At 42.2% G+C, this 16360-nt stretch overlaps 1 protein-coding gene and 1 pseudogene across 1 annotated transcript in view; both read left to right on the top strand.

Moving 5' to 3' along the window:
- Window positions 1-11156, top strand: part of ITIH6 (inter-alpha-trypsin inhibitor heavy chain family member 6) — a 36744-nt gene extending 25588 nt beyond the window's left edge. Inside the window, 6 exon segments of the mRNA XM_037010323.2 lie at window positions 6000-6035; window positions 6222-6335; window positions 7301-7543; window positions 7546-7596; window positions 7599-7676; window positions 8494-11156. Of these exon segments, the coding sequence (XP_036866218.1) occupies window positions 6000-6035; window positions 6222-6335; window positions 7301-7543; window positions 7546-7596; window positions 7599-7676; window positions 8494-8705 (734 nt within the window). The 3' untranslated portion in view covers window positions 8706-11156.
- On the top strand, window positions 10639-11732 carry LOC108383364 (translation machinery-associated protein 16 pseudogene; annotated as a pseudogene).
- Window positions 11733-16360: the final 4628 nt, after the last annotated feature.

Genomic DNA, 16360 nt, shown 5'->3' with positions numbered 1-16360 from the left:
CCATCCATGTTGTTGCAAATGGTAGGATTTGTTTTCTTCTTATGGCTGAATAATATTCCATTGTGTATATGTACCACATCTTCTTTATCCATTCATCTACTGATGGACACTTAGGTTGCTTCCATTTCTTGGCTATTGTAAATAGTGCTGTGATAAACATAGGGGTGCATCTGTCTTTTTCAAACTGGAGTGCTGCATTCTTAGGGTAAATTCCTAGAAGTGGAATTCCTGGGTCAAATGGTAAGTCTATTTTGAGCATTTTGAGGAACCTCCATATTGCTTTCCACAATGGTTGAACTAATTTACATTCCCACCAGCAGTGTAGGAGGGTTCTCCTTTCTCCGCAACCTAGCCAACATTTGTTGTTCTTTGTCTTTTGGATGGTGGCCATCCTTACTGGTGTGAGGTGATATCTCATCATGGTTTTAATTTGCATTTCTCTAATAACTAGCCATGTGGGGCATCTTTTCATGTGTCTGTTGGCCATCTGAATTTCTTCTTTGGAGAACTGCCTGTTCATCTCCTCTGCCCATTTTTTAATTGGATTATTTGCTTTTTGTTTGTTGAGGTGCATGAGCTCTTTATATATTTTGGATGTCAAGCCTTTATCGGATCTGTCATTTACGAAAATATTCTCCCATACTGTAGGGTATCTTTTTGTTCTATTGATGGTGTCCTTTGCTGTACAGAAGCTTTTTAGCTTGATATAGTCCCACTTGTTCATTTTTGCTTTTGTTTTCCTTGCCCGGGGAGATATATTCATGAAGAAGTCGCTAATTTTCATGTCCAAGAGATTTTTGCCTATGTTTTTTTCTAAGAGTTTTATGGTTTCATGACTAAAATTCAGGTCTTTGATCCATTTTGAATTTGCTTTTGTGTATGGGGTTAGACAGTGGTCCAGTTTCATTCTCTTACATGTAGCTGTCCAGTTTTGCCAGCACCATCTGTTGAAGAGACTGTCATTTCCCCATTATATGTCCATGGCTGCTTTATTGAATATTAATTGACCATATATGTTTGGGTTAATGTCTGGAGTCTCTAATCTGTTCCACTGATCTGTGGCTCTGTTCTTGTAACAGTACCAAATTGTCTTGATTACTACGGCTTTGTAGTAGAGCTTGAAGTTGGGGAGTGAGATCCCTGCCACTTTATTCTTCTTTCTCAGGATTGCTTTGGCTATTCGGGGTCTTTGGTGTTTCCATATGAATTTTTGAAGTATTTGTTCCAGTTCGTTGAAGAATGTTGTTGGTAATTTGATAGGGATTGCATCAAATCTGTATATTGCTTTGGGCAGGATGGCCATTTTGATGATATAAATTCTTCCTAGCCAAGAGCATGGGATGAGTTTCCATTTGTTGGTGTCCGCTTCAATTACTCTTAAGAGTGTCTTATAGTTTTCAGGGTATAGGTCTTTCACTTCCTTGGTTAGGTTTATTCCTAGGTATTTTATTCTTTTTGATGATATTGTGAATGGAATTGTTTTCCTGATTTCTCTTTCAATTGGCTTATTGTTAGTGTATAGAAAAGCCACAGATTTCTGTGTGTTAATTTTGTATCCTGCAACTTTGCTGTATTCCAATATTAGTTCTAGTAGTTTTGGTGTGGAGTCTTGGAGTCTTTAGGGTTTTTTATGTACAATATCATATCATATGCAAATAGTGACAGTTTGACTTCTTCTTTACCAATCTGGATGCCTTGTATTTCTTTGTTTTGTCTAAGTGCTGTGGCTAGGACCTCCAGTACTATGTTAAATAACAGTGGGGAGAGTGGACATCCCTGTCTTGTTGCCGAGCTCAGAGGAAAACCTTTCAGCTTCTCGCTGTTCAGTATGATGTTGGCTATGGGTTTATCATATATGGCCTTTATTATGTTGAGGTACTTGCCCTCTATGCCCATTTTGCTGAGAGTTTTTATCATGAATGGATGTTGAATTTTGTCGAATGCTTTTTCAGCATCTATGGAGATGATCATGTGGTTTTTGTCTTTCTTTTTGTTGATGTGGTGGATGATGTTGATGGATTTTTGAATGTTGTACCATCCTTGCATCCCTAGAATAAATCCCACTTGGTCATGGTATATGATCCTTTTGATATATTTTTGAATTCGGTTTGCTAATATTTTATTGAGTATTTTTGCATCCATGTTCACCAGGGATATTGGTCTGTAATTTTCTTCTTTGATGGGGTCTTTACCTGGTTTTGGTATTAGAGTGATGTTGGCTTCATAGAATGAGTTTGGGAGTATTCCCTCCTCTTCTATTTCTTGGAAAACTTTAAGGAGAATGGGTATTATATCTTCTCTGTATGTCTGATAAAATTCTGAGGTAAATCCACCTGGCCCAGGTGTTTTTTTCTTGGGTAGTTTTTTAATTACCACTTCAATTTCTTTGCTGGTAACTGGTTTGTTTAGTTTTTGTGCTTCTTCCTTGATCAGTCTCGGAAGGTTGTATTTCTCTAGGAAGCTGTCCATTTCTTCTAGCTTTTCCAGCTACTTAGCATATAGGTTTTCATAGTAGTCTCTAATAATTCTTTGTACTTCTGTTGGGTCCATCGTGATGTTTCCTTTCTCATTTCTGATTCTGTTGATGTGTGTTGATTCTCTTTTTCTCTTAATAAGTCTGGCTATAGGGTGATCTATTTTGTTTATTTTCTCAAAGAACCAGCTCTTGGTTTCATTGACTTTTTCTATTTTACTCTTCTCAATTTTATTTATTTCTTCTCTGATCTTTATTATGTCCCTCGTTCTGCTGACTTTAGGCCTCATTTGTTTTTCTTTTTCCAATTTTGATAATTGTGACATTAGACTATTCATTTGGGATTGTTCTTCCTTCTTTAAATATGCCTGGATTGCTATATACTTTCCTCTTAAGACTGCTTTTGCTGCGTCCCACATAAGTTGGGGCTTTATGTTGTTGTTGTCATTTGTTTCCATATATTGCTGGATCTCCATTTTAATTTGGTCGTTGATCCATTGATTATTTAGAAGTGTGTTGTTAAGCCTCCATATGTTTGTGAGCCTTTTTGCTTTCTTGGTACAATTTATTTCTAGTTTTATACCTTTGTGGTCTGAAAAGTTGGTTGGTAGGGTTTCAATCTTTTTGAATTTACTGAGGATCTTTTTGTGGCCTAGTATGTGGTCTATTCTGGAGAATGTTCCATGTGCACTTGAGAAGAATGTGTATCCTGTTGCTTTTGGATGTAGAGTTCTGTAGATGTCTATTAGGTTCATCACTACTAGTGTGTTGTTCAGTGCCTCTGTGTCCTTACTTAATTTTTGTCTGGTGGATCTGTCCTTTGGGGTGAGTGGTGTGTTAAAGTCTCCCAAAATGAATGCATTGCATTCTATTTCCTCCTTTAGTTCTGTTAGTATTTGTTTCACATATGCTGGTGCTCCTGTGTTGGATGCATATATATTTATAATGGTTATATCCCCTTGTTGGACTGAGCCCTTTATCATTATGTAATGTCCTTCTTTATCTCTTGTTTCTTTCCTTGTTTTGAAGTCTATTTTGTCTGATACTAGTACTGCAACACCTGCTTTTTTCTCCCTATTGTTGGCATGAAATATCTTTTTCCATCCCTTGACTTTTAGTCTGTGCATGTTTTTGGGTTTGAGGTGTGTCTCTTGTAAGCAGCACATAGATGGGTCTTGTTTTTTTATCCATTCATTGACTCTATGTCCTTTGATTGGTGCATTCAGTCCATTTACATTTAGGGTGATTATCGATAGGCATGTACTTTTTGCCATTTCAGGCTTTAGATTCGTGGTTACCAAAGGTTCCAGGTTACTTTCCTTACTATCTTAGAGTCTAACTTAACTCACTTAGCATGCTGTTACAAACACATTCTAAAGCTTCTTTTCTATTTCTCATCCTTTTTCTTCCTCCTTCATTCTTTATATATTAGGTATTAATTCTGTACTTTTTCTCTATCCCTTGATTGGCTTTGGGGCTAGTCAATTTAATTTTCCATTTGCCTCACAATCAGCTGCTCCACCCTCCCTACTGTGAGTTTACTCCCTCTGGTGACAGCTGTCCAACCCTAGGAACACTTCCATCTATAGCAGTCCCTCCATAGTAGACTGCAGAGATGGTTTGTGGGAGGTAAACTCTCTCACCTTTTGCTTATCTGGAAATTGTTTAATCCCTCCTTCAAATTTAAATTATAATATTGCCAGATAAAGTAATCTTAGTTCCTGGCTCTTCTGCTTCATGGCATTAAGTACATCATGCCACTCCCTTCTGGCCTGTAAGGTTTTTGCTGAGAAGTCTGATGTTAGTCTGATGGGCTTCCCTTTGTGCGTGATCTTATTTCTGCCTCTGGCTGCTTTTAACAGTCTGTCCTTATCCTTGTTCTTTCCCATTTTAATTACTATATGTGTTGGTGTTGTCTTCCTTGGGCCCCTTGTGTAGGGGGATCTGTGGATCTCCATGACCTGAGAGACTATTTCCTTCCCCATACTGGGGAAGTTTACAGCAACTACCTCCTCAAAGACACTTTCTATCCCTTTCTCTCTCTCTTCTTCTTCTGGTATCCCTATAATGCGAATATTGTTCTGCTTGGATTGGTCACACAGTTCTCTCCATATTCTTTCATTTTTAGAGATCCTTTTTTCTCTCTGTGCCTCAGCTTCTTTGTATTCCTCTTCTCTAGTTTCTATTTCATTTATTGTCTCCTCCACCATATCCAACCTGGTTTTAATACCCTCCATCATGTTCTTTAATGATTGGATCTCTGACCTGAATTCATTCCTGAGTTCTTGGATGTCTTTCCGTACCTCCATTAGGATGTTGATGATTTTTATTTTGAACTCCCTTTCAGGAAGAGTCACAAGGTCCATATCGTTTAAATCTTTCTTGGGAGTTATATTAACAATTTTACTCTGGACAAGGTTCCTTTGGCGTTTCATGTTTGTATATGGCATCTTCTAGTGTTCAGAAGCTCTATACTGGAGCTGCTGAGCCCCTGAAGCAATGTCGGGGGTTGCAGGGGAGCGGCACTTGGGGTAGGAAAGAGCTGTTCCCTGCCTCCCAGCTGCTGTGCCTGTCTCCACTGCCTGAGCTAGTGGGCCGGTTACACAGGTATAAGTTTTTGTCCCAGAGCAGCCAGATATGGATCCCTGCTTTCCACAAGCAGCCAGAATCCCAGTCTCCGCAGGAACTCTGCCTGTACTAACTTGCCAACCCAGTAGTTATGCGAGTCTCAAGAAAGCACCATGAAATGTAGGTTTGTGCTCCCAGAGCAGATCTCCGGAGCTAGGTATTCAGCGGACCCAAGCCTTCCACTCCCTCCCTGCTCCGTTTGTCTTCCTCCCACTGGTCATCTGGGGTGGGGGAGGGGCTCGGATCCCATGGAGCCACAGCTCTGGTACGTTACCCCGTTCACTGAGGTCTTCTCTTTTCTCCAGGTGTGTGCAGTCTGATGCCGTCCTCTTTCCTGTTGCTCTCTCAGGATTAGTTGCGCCAATTAAATTTTCTAATTGTATCCAGTTTTAGGAGGAAGCCTCTGTCTCTCCTCTCACGCCACCATCTTTAATCTCTGTTTCAACATAAACTTTTTATAGGAGTGATATCATATCCCAGTCCTGAGGATTTTACAGGGTATATACACCAGGGAATCTTGGAGGCCATCATACAATTCTACCCACCACAGCAGAAAGCAAGATAAAATAATACTTCAGTTGGCCTGAAAGGATAACTAGAAATTGAACCTTGGTAACTAAAGGAAGGAAAAATATTCTTGATGTAAGAAAAAAACAGAAGCAAAGGGTCACTAACAAGAGAAGGTAGCACTCATAAGAACAGTCAGTTCAGTTGGGCTGCAGCATAAAGAGAAGACTGGAGAACTAGGCAAGGACTAGATTTCAGAAAAGACGTAAATGCTGAGCAAAGGAACTTGGCCCTCATCTGGGAAGAGGTGACTCAGAGGCCAGAAGTCTCAGAGTTCCTAGGAATGTGTTAGATCACTCCCTTACCAACACAGTCTCCCTCTCCTTTGCAGGCATATTACCAAGCATCTTCACCTTCTCATCCTCAGGTAAGCCAGCCACCCTCACTGTCCTGTTTGAATGAAGGGAAGTTTCTGCTCTGGGAACTGGATTGGGCTCTCTCTTTGTGGGGAAATAAGCATGAACTCCTACCTTCATCTCTACTCTTTTTCTTTCTTCTCCACTCCCATTCCTTCTAGAGCCATAACTTAAGTGTTGTGTCTCCTGCCTTGCAGTGGATGGGGAACCACACTTTGTGATCCACATCCCACTCTCAGAAGAAAGGATTTTCTTCACACTGGACGGGAGCCCAGGGGACTTGCTACAGCTCATAGATGACCCAGAAGCAGGTGAGAACCCCAAAGACTCCACCCCATATGACACCACAGTCGGTTACATTCATGTCAACACCATCAAAAACTTGTGGAATAATACCAATACATAGCAGTGTGCCTTACTAACACATATGTACACACCCAGATACATGAATACACTCTAACACTAAGATACTGCCAGGTACACATTCACATACACACACACCTGCACATTACAGTAAACTCACAAATACATGCCCAGGTACCCATGTTTTAACACTCTCTACATCAGCACCCAGTGACATATAAATATGCACCCAGATACACAGTGACTCACAATACATGCCCACATATACACAATGACACATACACAACACACTCAAATATATGTGCACTGATACCACCAGATTCATCCCAATCCTTAGGAATTCAACACATACAGGCACACATACTCTGCTACTCTAGACATATGAAACACATTGATGCACACAAATACTCACCATGACATGCACGCATGTCCACTGATGCCTCCAGGTACGTGTCGATATGTACCAACACACAGCAGATAAACACACACAACATAAACTATTCACAAAGACATATAACACCAACATATCCAGAAACACATATAAACATACAACCAAAAAAATTACACATTCTAACATAGCACCTTCCCCAAATATACAGATGTATTGATATGCCCAAAGATAGTCATATGAATATAATGAAACACACACATTTACAAATGCAGAGGCAAACACATACAGGCAAACAGCCCCCTTGGGCTGAGTATACACACACACACATACTGCATAGGAAGGAGTCTCTGGACAGGCTGTGATAGAAGCACTTACTTCAGGAATTCACTCTCTAACTACAAATCTGCACTAATTCATCTGGACCTCAAGTCCTGATACCTCACCCCTTGTCTGTACTGTGGGTGACCATGCAAATGTCCATGTGAAAGCCCTTGCTCCAAGCCCACACTCTCCTCCTTCCAGGGCTGCATGTGCAAGGACAGCTGATTGGAGCACCACCAAGGCCAGGCTACAAGGACCAGACCCATACCTACTTCCAGATCATCACAGTTACTACAGACAAATCCCAGGCCTACACTGTCACCATCACCCAAAATTCCATATCTGTGCAAGGTGAGGGTACCTTGTTCCTGTCCTGGGACCAGCCTGCCCTGCTGATGAAACCCCAGCTGAAGGTCCATGTGGCTGCCACAGCCCGCCTTACCTGTGCCTTGGGCCCCACCTTGAGTTCCTAGTCCCCTGGCACCACTATAGGCACCCCACACCCTGGAACTACCCGACCTGGGGTTCTATGTAATCAATGGTTCAGGCCTCAGCCCCTTGGCCCATGGTCTGCTGGGTAAGTGCTTCTGAAGCTGAGAGAAGCCAGGGAGCACCAGTTCTAGGAGAGATCCTGCCAGGGTGAAGTGCCAGTGAGCCCCCAGGACCTTGACTCCCAAACCACAGAGGAATCAGAACCAAACTCTGTGCCTGGGGATCTTCTGGTCTGGGGAGTGGAAAGACCCAAACATGGAGAGTGATCATAGGGAGTTTTAAGTGTTAGACAGAAAGCAGCCCAGGGAGCTGGAAGAAGCCAGCGTTGGGCACCTCTCCCAGCCTTGGAGCTCAAGGAAAATCTCTTGGAGGAGATAGACCCATGCTGTCTGGAATGCTGAGCAAAAATGTAGTGGAAAGGAATGGAGGTTGGAGGAGATGGAGCTGGAGTAGTCAGAGTAAAATACCAGGATGAGGAATTTGTTTTATCCTGAAGACAATGGGGAACTATGAAAGATTATAATCAATCAGATATTGGTACTGCAAAGATCGCTGGAGGTTGCTGTAAAGGGGAATTGCAGAAAACCAGACTGTAGGTCAGGAGACACTCGCAGAACCTGAGGCTGAGGCCACACCAAAGAGTTTGGGCAGTGATGACAAAATAGAAATTTTACTTTCTCTGAGCCTCCTCACTCCTCTCCTCTCCTTCCCTCCAATATGCCCCGTCATCTCCTCCAAGCCTGACTCCTGTCCCATCTGGCTTCATTACCTACGACACCCTTTCTTTTCTCTCCTCCAGGCCTTTGTTTCCCCTCCCACTTTTCCTGCTTTAGTATCTTATCAGAGCTCTCATTGAGGACTCAAGCCACTGCCTTGACTGCTGCTGCATCTTTCTATCTTAGGGCAGTTCCAGCACACCAACATCCGACTGGTGACAGGCCCTGAGGGACCAAGCTTGCAGAGGCACCAAGGCCCAGATATGGCTGTGGTTCTAGGCAAGAGGCTGCTGAAGTACTCCCCAAGACTACAGCCTCACTGGGCTTCCTGCTGGCTGGTGAAGCGCTCTCATGTACAGAAGCTGCTGGGCCACCCCTGTCTTGTTTATGTCCTGTGATAGCTCCTGAACCTCAGATCCAGGAGTCCTGAATTTGGGAGACTTAGAGACCAGGGCATAGGATGAACCAGGAAAAACGATCAAAAATCCAGGATGTGGAGACACAGGGACACACACTAAGTGACACATATACAAGGACACACAAACACAGACATGTGGAAACATGGAACTAGAGGCCTGGGGACTCCTGCCTCCTCACAGTCCTTCTTGTCTCCAGTCTCCACTCTCTTCTATCTATACTCCACAGCAACTTTAGAAGTGATTTTTTTTTAAATGAAAAGCCTGCTCCAACCTTCTCTGGCTCCCATGATATATTTAAGGCTCTCAGAGTACCCCTAACAAACCATGCTCTATCTCCCACCACTGGGCCTTTGCATGTGCTTTTCCCTTTGCATGGGACTCCCTTACACATTCTTCAAGACTTATTTGTCACCCTCTCTAGGAGGCCTTCCCTGGGCCCCTCCACTAAATTGAGTTCAGTTCCCTTCTATGTTCCCATAGCCCACTACCATTCCATCCACGCACACTTATCATACTGTTAGCAATCATCTATTTACTTGTCTGGATACCTGACTTAGACTGTGAACTCTTTGAGGGCAAGGACCTTTTCCGAATTATCTATGTACCTGCCTTGCCTAGCACATAGTAGATGCTTAGTAAATATTTGCTGAATGACTGAATGAACAGAGAAGGATCCCATGACACAGCAGTAGATACAAATTTACACATACTCAAATTTACACAACCAACGACAGAGGATCATACACAGAAACACAGCAACAAGGATACAAACATGAATAGAGAAATACAACAATTGAGACATATGTAAACACAAGTCACAGGGATCTCAAACCAAAAATAACAGACATAGGGAGACATTAGACATACAAAGAGGGGGATAGGGAGCCAGAGTGATAGCATCAGAGAAACAAACCTGGGCTTCTTTATCCACTTTTGAGTTACTGTCCCTGTCACAAAGAAAGAAGTAGGAAGACAAAAACAAGGTCACCTGGGAACAGACACTCAATAACTAATGTGAAAACAGTGAAGCATAACAACATACAAATTAAAAGATAGACATACATACATGAAGAAGATCCAGGCACAGGAACAGAAGGATTGAGACACACAGTGACACAGAGATAACCAGGGAGACACTGGTCAAGATCGCAGTCCAAGACACAAGGACAGAGAGGTAGAAACAGAGACACACAGACATGCTGACTTGCAGACATGGGGTAGGAGGTGAGAGGAAAACAGAGACACAGGACCAGAGACCTGTAAGAATACAGAAATGGAGGTGTGACACAGATACAGACTTGGTGACAAAAACCCAAAGACACAAGCACATGCAGAGAAACATATTAAGAGTGAGTCAGGAACAGACATATATTCACATATCCAGTGACAAAGACATGAGGATACAGATACCTGAACAGTGACAAATTCCAGCAAAGAGACTAGGGGGTCAGGAGAGATAACAGAGACAAGGTGGAGGCCCAGGTATGAAGACATTGTGACACAGTACCAGGGACCCAGGATATCAGAGACAGAGATACTGGAACAAGTAGACATGGGGTTGTGCACTCACAAATACAGTCATATTGTTACAGTCTAGACATAGAGAAACAAAGGGACACGTCTGGAAGGGTCAAGATAGAACACAGAAACCTAGACACATAGAAACAGACACACAGAACATAAGCAAATAGGCAGAGACACAGTGACAAGGAAATCTACCCACAGAGGCCTGGATGCAAAGACACAGAATCAAGGTATATGTGGGAACACCCAGAAACAGAGACACACAGTCAGGCAACCAAGCCACAAATGAAGGGATATAGACACTGAATTAAACTCAGGGACAGAGATAGTGTCTCAAAAATAAAAGGCATGGAGAGTGTGGAGGTCCCTTGAGGCAACGAAGAGCGCCATGCCTAAAGCACTAAAGGTAAAAAGTGTAGGACAGGGGGAAAAAAATCATCTATCCGTAGAGTAGAAAAGCAGCTCAAATGACAAGAGAGGCCCACAAACAAGAAAAAAAAGGATAAGTTGAAGAGTGAAAAGCCGTTGTGTCTCAACCTTATTGGTGAAAAATTCAGTGGTTTCAAAATCATCTTGATCCCCCAAAAGTAGGATATTCAAAGAAAGGTGCTTATGAATTAATTGAAAGGTATTTAAATTGACTCAGCAGTGAGCTGGAGCAGATTGAATTACATAATAGCATCAAAGACAGGCAAGGAAGGTGGTTTGTTCCAGGGAGACAGTCATCAAGCAGGCAATGGAGTGTGAGCAACAGCACTAAGAAGGATATGGCCTTGAGATTCCAGACATTGTAAATGCATGTAATCTGAAAAATTTTAGGGAATGGGATTTGGATCTGAAGAAATTGCCAAATATTAAAATGAGAAAAATTTGTGCTAATGATGCAGTTCCCAAAAAGAACAAGAAGTAAACTGTTACAACTGTAGACAAAGATTTAGGGGAATTGAAATTAAAAGATGAATCAAGTGACTCAGATGAGGAGATGACTGTAGTGGCCTAATTGTCCCTTATTTTGTTGGATTCTCCCAGAGGAGGACGTCGCCCCAAATCACTCACGAAAGGCGTCTCTTGATGCAATAAGCAAGAGGAATTTATTCAGGAACCAGCTAGCTGGGGTCCAAGTTAGCCCGACGCAGCGGGTCTCAACAAGGACCCTGAGCACACAAAGCCAGAAGGTTTTATAGCATTTTCAAAGGGGGCAACATTTTCCACAATCACAATACAGTGTTTTTTCATAGACACATAAATCTTTGGCTGGGGCCACATCCTGGGGTCTGGTTAGATAAGATTACCTTCGGAATGTTTAGGGTGGTTCTAGCAAGATAAGCTTGGTGTGTATGATTAACTGATTTGAGGTCAGCTAATTAAAGGTCACTACATTTAACACTGGCTGACTAACTTGCTTTTCAAGATTCTAATAATTTTCCTCCTTCTAGGTTAGGGGGTGGTATTTAAGCCTTTAAGATGGCTGTACTTATGCTAACTTTTGATTCTTCAGATCCTACAATTTGAGTTGAAAATAATTAATTTGAGTGTCTCAAGTTACACTTGAATTGATGATGGTAAATAATTGTCTAGATTCAAAACTTTGCTAGTTAACTTACTCTCTTATGTGGTGAGTGTAAGAATATAGTAATTTAGCCTCCATTTACCCCATGGTCCCAAGCACAGAAGCCAGTGAGAATTACGCCTGGGCTTGCCTGGGTTTGCCCCGCCTTATCTCTAAACATCCCAACCCTCACCCAAAGCAACAGGCCGGGCAGATCTGCCACAGTAGAAGGCACAATGCTCTGCTACAGAAGGCACAATGCTCTGCACCATGCTGCTGCTCTTTCTCTCTTTGTCTCTGTCTCCCTGTCCCCCTGCTCTCCTTGCTTCCTCTCTCTCTCTCTCTCTGTCCTCTCTGCTCTCACTGCTCCCTCTCTCTCTCCCCCCTCTCACCCCCTCTGGGGCAGCCACTCTCTCTTTCAGATAATAAAATCTCTTGCATGGGCCCGTGTCTCCTGAGTCATTCTGGGTAAGGAGGGTTACAGCGAGATACCCTTCCATTGGTGCCATGACTTTGGATGAGGCTCTCTCATTGACTTTGCTCTTCCTCCGGGAACCTGGGCTGCTTTGGGAACCCTCACTGCCCGATACTCCTCCATGGGCTCATCATCCACTTCCCCAGTTGCTCATCTTCTCACCCAACACCAGCCTTCAATTTGGTGAGTCTCCCCTTCATGGTCGGCTTAAATGTCCCTTTGGAACCTGGGAAGTGACCGTTGAGTGTCCAGCACCCCCAAGGGCTCCTCTGGGACAGGGGAACCCCCAACCACAACTTTCAGAGTCACGGTTGATCCCCATAGTCAACCCTTCTTTGCCTCCCCATGGTGAGAATCCTCACCTACTGAGGCCCGGTCTCCCTTAATCTATGTATCTACTCGTAAACTCCTGGTACCAGGTAACAAGCCTCCTTGGCGTTTTCACATCAACCCCACAGAGGTGGTGATGACCCCCTAACTGTGTCTGGTCTTCTCCACGACCTTCTCAATCACTCAGGGATGCCTCAGTAACTTCTGAATGGTCTCATTCTCACCATGTGATCTGGCCCCTCCATTCCCACAGATTCACCACTAGGGTGCTTACTCAATAATCTAAAGCCCCTCCACCTCACTCCAGACCTCAATCCTGTTCGCTACTGTAATGAGATCTGGCCACAGTATCCCTTGAACTGAAAGGGCAAGCTCCCAGATTCTATTTCAGCCAATCGGGAACCAGATCCTACCTCAGCCAATCGGGACCCGGATCCTATTTCAGCCAATTGGAGCTTGGTCTCTCTTTCCTCTCCAGTCAGCAAAGAGCCCACCCACCACCTTAGACCCTGCCAATTGACCAGAGCCACGACCATCACCCCACCAACCGCCCTAGAACCCCATGAAACCTTTGTGTTTTTGAAACTCGCTCTCTTTCTCTGGCATCTTGCCGCTGCATTGGTGCAGATGAGAGATTGAGCTCGAGCTAGCTTGAATAAAGGCTCTTTCCTTTTGCATCTGTGTTGGCTCCTTGGTGGTCTTCTGGGATTCTCTACTCTGGGCACAACATTTAGGGGCTCGTCCGGGATCCCAGAGACTCCCAGGACTCCTGACCCAGAGGACCCAGTGCCGGCTGGTGAGTGCACTCAGTTATCTGTCTGTCTTTGTCTATCTGTGTCTCACTGTTTTTGTTCACGAACAAGCCTGTATAAGCCTGTAGGAGCTCCAATCTCTATCAGGGTCGGCATTGACTTAGGCGGATGCGCAGGTGGGTGATCGACCGGGGGTCTTGGGAGATGTCCCTTGTCCCCTTCGGGAGGATGAAGTCCTCATCTGTGAGAAAAGTCCGCTGCCACTGCAGTCTGACAGGCCCTCAACTTACTTTCAGTTTTGCCTCCGCGGCCGCGGCAGATTCTTCTCTGTAGGCACCTGTTTGTTTGTCATGTTTGTCTTAGTCTTGTTGTTGACAGAAGAAATGGAACAGATGCAGATGACTCCCTTGTCTCTCATGGCAGACCATTTTTCAGATGTTAGGAAGAGAGCTCACAATTTGAGCATGGACGTCAGGAAAATTTTGTGTTTTCTGCACCTCTGAGTGGCCGTCCTTTAACGTTGGCTGGCCACTGGAGGGAACATTTAATCTAACCACTCTTTTACAGGTTAAAGACATCAGGGGAAGAGCTAACAACCTCAGTGTGGAAGTCCAGAAGGGTTGGTGGCAGACTTTTTGTTCTAGCGAGTAGCCAGCTTTCAATGTCGGATGGCTGCCAGAGGGAACCTTATCATTATGTTTCAGTCTGTATGTTTGTGTGTCTAAGTGTGTAAATGAAAATATCTTTCTACCTCTGGATGGTATTAATGAAAATGATTTAAAGACAGGTGCTTGTGAAAATTGGGCATTCTAAAACTTTCAGAAAATTCTAATAGAAAATATTAAGCATTAATGCTAATTTGAGTTGAATTGAAACAGACATGTCCTTATGGATATCAGCTGCCTAAGTTTACCTAAAGTCATTTAAGTTGATGTTATCTGCTAAATCTTTCAAGAATAAAATGCTTAGAGGCTTGACTTTGTCTAATATTCAGTAAAGGTTTTGTAAGTAATCTAGCATAGTTGTTAGGAGTGAGTGAACTAAAAAGTGTGGCAAGTAAACACCTTAATAATTGTGTTACAGTGTGTATACCTACCTATAGCCTGAGAATTTTTGTGGTAACCTAAAACCTTAAAGTTTTGCTCAGTTGAAGATAAACTTTTGTGCTTAGTGAGAGATTGTGCTGTAAAGCTCATGGTTACAGAAATTATAAAATGTGTTCATAAATTTGTCAAAGAATGCTAGTGTAACAGTTTACAATAGCCTGCTTCTCAGTGTTCACTAAAAATTAAGGTACCTAATGGTTTTCAGCTCTAATTAAAACTACTTAAAGTAATAAGGAAAACATTTCTGCATGCTAAAGAATGTGTCTTGATAAAAGAAAGTAACTTTGTTCTAAAGTACAGCTGTTTATTTAGAGGGAGAACTCAATGTAAGAAGAAGGTTGTAGAAAGCTTGAAGAATTTAATGTGGTCATGCTATATAAAATTAAAGCAAATGAGTCTCAGTATCAAGTACACAGCAAAATTAGAATTTTGTTTTCAGTTAAAAAGACAAAGATTTCTTAACTATTAGTCTGCTCTTAATATTGAAAGATTGCAAAGGGTTCTCTAATGGTTTTATCAAAGTAATTTCTCATGCTTAACGTCTCAATGAGTTGTCGGAGTATTTAAGAAAATGAGATCTTAATATTAAAAGGACTAAAAGCTAAACTACGCTAACAACTGTGTAAACTTCTTTATTTGCCTTTGAGGTATTTTGTCATTCTGGTTAAATGGATAAGTATTATTTCATAGCAACCTATAATCCTATTTAAGCCAGTGCCAAAGAAACTTTCTTATGACAATTTCCCAAAATCAAATTCAAAAAGGTACTTTTACCTCTAGTTAACTCTGATATTTTCCAGAGGGCCCCTGGAACATGTCAGAGGAATTTTTTTTCTCATTGGGGAAAGTATATGGCTAATTTGGCTTATTTATCTGATATATATAATTACCTGCTTAATTACATAGAAAGCACTGTCAAAGGGAATGATGCTAAACTTTGTTACTGAATGTTTTGTTACAGAAATATCCAAATTTCCTTATGTCAACTGTCTTATAAGCTCTCATCAGATCTTTAGCCATTGTCATTTGTAAGTCTTTTGTCATTTATACTCACTGTTTTATTACTCCTAAACTACTAGCAAAGAACTAATTTCAGCAGAACAGGCATTGGTTACATAAGATTAAGTAGACTAAGGAAGATGATTTTGTGGCTTTTTGTTTCAAATGTTGCTGATAAAGTGCTTTAAGCTTATTCTCTTAAGCTGACAACAGTTTAATAAATGACTATCTTTATAAGCAGAATTGAAACTTTATCTTTCCCTCTACCTGATCCCTCCAGAATTTAAAAACTCTCAGTGACTATTTTTATATTTCATGGCAGTATGTTTATTTGCATGAGTTCAATAAGAACCTGCACTCCTTGTAAGAGGACCAATTAAAAACACAGGTTATACTACCAAGGCTTTGACTGGAATGTCATACTTGAGAGACATGTGCATAAACTCAGATATGAACAGCTTTGAGGAACTAAGGTTGACTTTATAAAACCAATAAAGCCCCTTGGAAGAACTGGCCTGGTACCTTGCTTACAGAGTTCCCAGCAGCCTTACCAGGTGAGTAAGGAAAGTCACTTCCTGGCAGGTGCAGGAACCTCAGGATGTCCTGGGGACCTCGAGAAGAGAGGAATTCATGCAAATCTACAGGTACTGCAGGCAAAACCTGATGGCAAGTCTGGCTGGGCTTTCTGGCCTCAAAGAGGCCTTTAAAAGTTCAATCTGAAATTCCTTACAAAAAGTTCTAGCAAAGCACATTTAAAAGAGCCTGTGCAATCAATTGCTCTTCTTGCTGCACTTATGCAAATAATCAAGCCAACTGTTAATTATTTTCTTAACCTGGTTACTTCTAATAAAAATGAGGGTGATTTTAGAGAAAAGTATTGTTTCAATAATGCAGTCTTA

The sequence above is a fragment of the Manis javanica genome, chromosome X (genome assembly GCF_040802235.1).
Source record: "Manis javanica isolate MJ-LG chromosome X, MJ_LKY, whole genome shotgun sequence".
Lineage (NCBI taxonomy): Eukaryota > Metazoa > Chordata > Mammalia > Pholidota > Manidae > Manis > Manis javanica.
The sequence above is the reverse complement of the archived record's forward strand: the minus strand, read 5'-3'. Positions and strand labels throughout refer to the sequence as shown.